This window comes from Branchiostoma floridae, chromosome 4 (assembly GCF_000003815.2).
Source record: "Branchiostoma floridae strain S238N-H82 chromosome 4, Bfl_VNyyK, whole genome shotgun sequence".
In the NCBI taxonomy this organism is placed as follows: Eukaryota; Metazoa; Chordata; class Leptocardii; order Amphioxiformes; family Branchiostomatidae; genus Branchiostoma; species Branchiostoma floridae.
The window spans coordinates 13,017,272-13,024,236 of NC_049982.1; the positions used below are offsets into that span (position 1 = coordinate 13,017,272).

At 41.7% G+C, this 6,965-nt stretch overlaps 1 protein-coding gene across 1 annotated transcript in view; it reads right to left on the reverse strand.

Moving 5' to 3' along the window:
- LOC118412776 (regulator of G-protein signaling loco-like) overlaps positions 1–6,965 on the reverse strand; it is a gene marked incomplete in the record, with an annotated part of 49,548 nt that overhangs the window by 41,828 nt on the left and 755 nt on the right. Inside the window, 3 exon segments of the mRNA XM_035815791.1 lie at positions 1,262–1,333; positions 3,974–5,591; positions 6,877–6,925. Coding sequence (XP_035671684.1) covers positions 1,262–1,333; positions 3,974–5,591; positions 6,877–6,925 — 1,739 coding nt within the window.

Genomic DNA, 6,965 nt, shown 5'->3' on the forward strand with positions numbered 1-6,965 from the left:
GACAGCAAAGCATTCAGAAGCCAGAATCAGAATCAAGTTACATGGTAGGCAGGACCAGATCTGCCTAACTGTACAACTCCAGGGGAGCCTTTGGCAGGGGTGCTGTGGTACAAATCCCCACAATCCCAAAACAAATTAGAAACTTGATCTTGGCTTTCTTTCAGTCAGCTATATCACAAACCAGCATTTAGCAGTGCAAGTGCTGAATCTCTCCCCAACATTGGGGTTATAGGTAGATCTAATGTTGACAAAATGAAAAAGTATCTAGAGAATGGCAAGAAAAATACATTAACTTGACTACTTTTCAAAAACAGGTATTACTTTTACAATAACATACTCATACCACTACTTGAAATATAAGGAGGCCTGCTTTTGATTTACCGTGAGATAATCTGCATAGTTAGGCAATCCTTTGTGATGGAAATAAGGGTAAATGTCTAAAAGGTAAGGTTATGTGCACTGAAGCCTTACATACATGTACACATACACATATATATCTGACTCCTGGAGACAACCTGTTATACATTATAAATTTGTTTGACATAAAAGATTGTTCATCAACTTGTTGATCTCTGTCCTGTTTTTGTTAGATATAAGTCAGCCCATAAAAGAAAACATGATATTGTGATTTGGAATATAGCAAACAGAGTCAGCCAAGAAAAAGCGCCTGCCTTTGACAGGAACACTTTACAGTGCATGCAAGGTAAACATGGAACACGGTTCCTTTTTCTGAAGGGGGTGCCGAGAGGGCAAGCCTTGGACTGAAGGCAAGCACTACAAACACTGTTCCTCCAGCCTGGCTTGTTCAAACATTCACATACTGAGGACACTAAGTGCCCCCCACCCACACCACAATGTTTAAAGGCATTAAAACTCACCCAAACTATGTGAGACAAAAAAGAAAATGAGAGGATGGACACAACTTTAGTAATTACATTAAATACATGTGTGTGATCTAAAACTGTGCCTTGAAAAATGGCTGCAAAAAGTAACAGTTATACAAGGGCTTAGCCATGATCTCTTCAAAGTAAATAATGTATCACATGGGGGGTAGAGAGTTGATCCTTTTCAGAGCCAATCTAGTCATGGAGATCAGGGCTTTTAACCACACAATGTCCAATTTCTTGTATTGTTGTCTCTGGTGACTAGCTGGGAGTGATACAAACCCTCTAGATTTTCACAGATTGTGGGTAGAGTGCTAATTAACCAAAACACGGAAGAACAACAACTGGTACACATGAAATAGGGTCAGTTCCCTTACCTCATGAGACTGTGTCTGTTGTGAGTTCTGCATCCGTGGTGGCTGGGCTCCCTTCCCTGAGGACGTAGCACCCTGTGTACAGCACAGAATAGAAAAGTCACTCAGACTAACCACATACAAGCATTCCCACTGTACAGAAAGGAGTCAGCAGAGCCTGGCAATTTATTCGACCCCTGTGGGTATTGGGATTCACACTGAGCTGCCAACTCCAAACACCAGCTGAGAAAAGCCTGAATAGGGTTTCCCATTTGGCACCTCAAAAGGCCTGCGAGCCAGAACACAGTTGGTCAACAGTGTCTCCTCGTATTCTGGATAACATTCTTCACAAGCCAGATGGTAGGCTTGTTGACATGTTGTGCACTGGTAGTTGTTCTCCCCCAAACAGAACAGAACCTTTCACAAGGACAACTCTTGCACAACCAGTATACATACCTGGGGGTAATAACAGAACTTATCGTTATTATTATAGCCAATCATTGCTGAGCCAAGGGGTGCCTGTCTATCTTTGTATTTCCTGCTCAGACTGACACCTGCCATATGTGGCAATCTTTGATATCTCCAAGCAGATGCAGAAATGCAAAGTTGTAACTTCTGTCAAGCTTTGCATTGCTGCTGAGCAGAGTATCTGCTCAGAGATGAGCATTTTGATATAGTGAAAAAAGAAATGAGTTAGATATTGCTAACCGGTGTAGAAATGCATCGGAAAACATAAAAAATACTACTGTACATGATGAGTATATGTAATTCTAGGATCTAGAAGTTAAATATGAGTTGAAAGTTTTTTGACGTCCTTAGTCACAAGGAAGATACTAACAATAGAAATTGATATCTACCAAAAACGAACATCTGTTTGTAATAGACAAAATGTCATCTTTTCAACATAACTTCAGTTTAAAATGCTTGAAAAACTAAAAGAAAATGTGTACTTATAAAGTATCCATTTTCTTTTGTGTGTGTGAGGGAGAGATCAGACTAATCATTTACTTCACTTCCCCCTGAGTCATTGTGAGTGATTGTCTTGAATTTCCACAACAAAAAACTATATCACCCAGCACAGCAGGCTGCTTCTGAAGCAAAACAACCAGTTATTATTACAGCCAAGTACCAGCCAAAAGGCACCAGTGTATGAATGGGAAGTATCTACCCTCTAACCTCCTCTGGTATTGTAAAGAAAAATTCCCACTGAATCATGTACACTTATCATGCCTATAATAGACTTACACAGATGGATGGCACCCCTACAACAATAGCCACCCTTCTGATTACAGACTACTTTCTAGTCTATCTCATTACATTTTCTATGGCAGTCTAGACATTTGGATTCACTTCTGAGATTCAATTGCATTCCATGGACTTCACATTTTATTGGGTCTAATTTGTCCACCTTCTCCAACAAATTGTCATACTCAAACTCATATTTTTCAAACCAAGGAAACCTGTTTGTTTCTCTTGATAAAGTTCAAACAAGTTTGAAGCATTAATAGGTTGATACCGTAAGTTAGATACAAGAATTTCACCATTACTGCTAATAAATTCATCATCAAATTGTGACCCACATAACATTCTTCACCATCATGAGTTGCTGCCCGATATTGTAAAAGTGTCAGAACCAAAGATTTTCTAGATCAGATTGTCCTTTAAGTAGGATTACTCAAGACTCTCTATGAAATGTTTATGGAAAGATTGGAATTTTGTTTGCATGTGTATCGAGTGTTGCATTTATAATATTGACTTGTCCTCAAAAATGTACAAAGTAAACGGAAATCATTTCCATCCAGTCTACAGCTGAATGTCAGAAGATAACAAGGTACTAGTTAGGCAGAAAATGCCATGGATGAACAAATCGCAAGCCAATTGTAGGACTTCATCAGTAATCAATCATAAATGTCATGTTGACTTGATTATATCGATAGTCTGGGTATAAAGGGTGGACTTTTAAACAAGCATATTCTTTAGGCGAGTTTCATGATACATGTACTAGGATATAGTGAAGTTTGAATAGAACACCTGTTCCAGCTTGTGGGTAAAGTAAAAACCTATAACAGCATAAGTGAAAGGTTGCATTCTACACACAGGGCTCGAAATTCATTTTTGGGATTAGGTGGTCCCAGCTTAAAAAATTGGGTGCACCAAAAACATTTTGGGTGCACCACTTAAATTTAAGTAATAACCTGATAATAAAACTTAGTTACAAGCTATCAAATGCTTAAACAACAGACATTTTTATTAACTCTCTAACACTTAGTGTCAAGAATATGATGTACATGTATACTAAGTATACTTTGATATCTTTACATACATAAACCTAAGAAAATATTTGGGTGCAATCTGTGCACCCAGAGAAAATAATTGGGTGCACAGCTCCAATTTTGGGTGCACCTGGGTGCACATGCACCCAGTATTTCGAGCCCTGTACACATGTATGTAAAACATGCAAATCTATAACAAGCCAGAAGTCATGAAGCGGTATAACTAGTAACTTAGTAATTACTAAATGTGTAAATCTTGAAATGAACCATCCTAGGTTACTCTAGGCACAAAGTCTATGCCAAACAATCATGTAACATACACATACCCCCAGACAACTCATGGCAAGGACTTTTCATGTACACCAGAAAAATCCTGCAACAGAACAATAACCCAAGATACTAAGTAACAATGTCACAACAACCTTACACACATAACCAGCAGGAGGGGTCGGCCCATACTAACCTTTTGCCTATTGCTGTTGTTCCCCTGTGGTCGTGCTGAAGGACCACGCCTGGGTGGGATGGGCGGAGGGCGGTCTTTAATGGGTGAGTTGGAGTCGCTGGAGCTGTAGTTGTAGGCACGTGCATCTCTCATCCTCCCCACCTGCTGCTGTACCAGCTGGTCCCACATCTCCACGTGAGGAGACGGGGCGGGGGGAACACGCGGTCTACTCTGGGGGGCTGACTGCTGTCTGATGGGCCCGTGACTGTTGTGTGACGGGGTAGTCCTATTCTGAAAGCTGGCCTGCCCTTGGTGGCCTCGTCTCTGCAACAAGTTCAAATGCGGCGGGATATCCGTCCTCACGCGAGGACTCAGTTTGGAATGTCTTCCGTTTGCCACTCCATTAGAGGTTGGGGAATTTTCCGTTCCCCTGTTCAGGGGACCCTCGGCACCTCTGGCCGCCTGCCTGTTCTGTTGCTGCTGGGCATTCGGTCTACGGACCTGCATCATTCCGTACTCATCACTACTGAGGTCAACGACATACACACTGTCATTGTTTACTCTGTATCCCTCTTCTTTCCAGTAACCAATCCCACTGTCGCTGTTGCTGCTATTGCTATTACTTCGCCTTGGAGCCGCATGGACGGCATCTTGGTCTGGAAAGGCTTGCCATCTGGCCATTTCTATTTCTCGAGTCAACGTGCCCTCATCATTCCCTCTCTGATACAGCAGTCCCACTGTACGTAGGAGAGGACGGGCCGAGCGAGGAAACTCCTCACACCCTCCTGTTTCTGGGTTTGTAGTACACGTTATAGAGAATTCCTGCGCTCTTTGAGCATGAATGTTGTGTGCACTTATCTCAGGGTCTACCATGAAAACGTGGCAAGATGTACCAACATTTAGTGGATGTTCGTCCTCACTTCCTGCATAACAGCTCTCCTCATCCAGACCTCTTGTAGTGACCAGACCAAAGAACCGTTTGTCATCTGGGAATACACCACTGAATGCTAGTCTTTCCACAGGGTATATGGCAATAGTTTCTCCGCTGTTATTCCGTAGTCTTACGCTCCCTTCTCTGACTTCCATCAGAACCAGGGTATGTATTCTCTGTTCCATTCTCAACCTCCGTACACAACTACGGATGTTTTGCATGTTCACAGTAGCCGAGTTCCCTTCCCTTGGCATCTCAATAGAGCCAAGGTATCCTACTATGACCCTTAAGAAGCAGTGTTCCTGGTCGGCCTCTATACATGCCACCTCTTCTGGTCTTAGATCCGGCGACATTGCAGGGTTCCAAGCCTCTGCCTCTTGGTCTGATCTCCCCTTATCTTCCTGTTCATTCATCAATGGCTGACTACGGGATCTCCGTAGATGCTGGTCCCTGGAAGAGTCGTTCCATCCATCGTAGTTGGAGGAATCTGACGCCATACCAGACGGACGAACCCTGGGCACTTTAGGTCGCACGGCTGCAGGAGGGTCCTGTCCATTAGACCCGTTGACTTCTTCGGGTATTTCTGAGGTAAAGTGTGTGACGGGAGCAAGAGGAGACAGGAGCTGTTGAGTCTGAGGGCTGGATGCAAACAGCGCACCAGACACAATGTCTTCAACAACTTTCTCTGCTCTGCTTACATTAGGATACCTGGGAAAAAGACGAAGCAATTAGACATCATTCTCAGTCACTCATGAAAGATTAGTAGATGCTATCTGAAACGTCTGACTCAGATTTTTTTAAATTTATCCAGTTGCTAGATTTATTTTGTATCACATATTTGTAACAATGTACCATATTCTAGCATGAAGTGTTGATAAATGACTTTTTTAAAACTTAACTTTACATAACCAGCAGTGAAATAGTTGGGATTTATTACCCAAATTTTCGGCTGACATATTCACGGACTGAACCCATTTACTGCAGCTTCTGGGATGTGATGTTGGAGACATGTGACTGCAGCAACTGGGCACACATGTGCCTGTCAAAGTTGGATGGTAGGCATCCATTGAACAGAGACAGGATGACACAGGTTACTAGTACCTGGCACTTACAACCTCCTGGTGCAGTCACATATCTCCAACATCACATACAAGAAGCTGCAGTAGATGGATCCATTCTGTAAACAAGGCTGCTGACAATCTGGGTAACAGTGATAGCTTCTTGTCGACACCCAAAATATTGATAGTATTAGCATATTTTCCTCTAAAATTTTTTTTAAAGTGAGCAGGTGAGATGAAATGCAATTTAGACAATACGTATCTAAATTGTGTTCAAACCGTCGCATTCTATCGTATTTGCAGACAACTGAAGTTTTTTTAGATGAAAGGAGATGATTGTGATAGCTTTTCAATGTTTTTCATCCCTTTTTCTCCTGTTCTCATCTTACACAAAAGTTGTTATAACAAAGTAATCATTTACAGTTTGTACTACTAATAGCAAGTGTTAGACAATTATGCAAACGATGAAGTACATATTATGACTTTCAAGGTCTTCTTGCAAGTTTTGTCCCCTGTATGATGCTCTTTTTTAAATGGTCATAGAAATTGTATATGTGATCATAGCAGAACTAATTCTGTGTTGTTTCCTATGATTGTGGTGAAATCATGCAATTTGTCTTTAAATTTTTGATAGTTGTGTTTGAAAATTGGATAAAAAATCCTAGGAATTCCTCAGGTGTTCAGCCATGTCGTTATTGAAACACTTTCAACTATGCAAAACAAAACATCTTCTAACGTTACATCGACATCTACAGTTCAAGTTCAAACCAAATACCACTTTTAACCTGGGCAGATTGGCCTATAAAATGTTTAAATAACTTCCTGTGTAAAGCCACAAACACCACGGAAGTACCAATTGAAGTTATCCAAATAGGAAATGATATATCAGCGATGTTCTGATAATGTGTTGATGTCAAGTGGGGAGGGGGGCATACCTGCCAGCTGACCTGTCCCTCCCAGGTCTACCGGGGCGGGTGGCGAACCAAATAGTCTTCAGAGCTCTCGGAGTCATCCCCATGTCTCT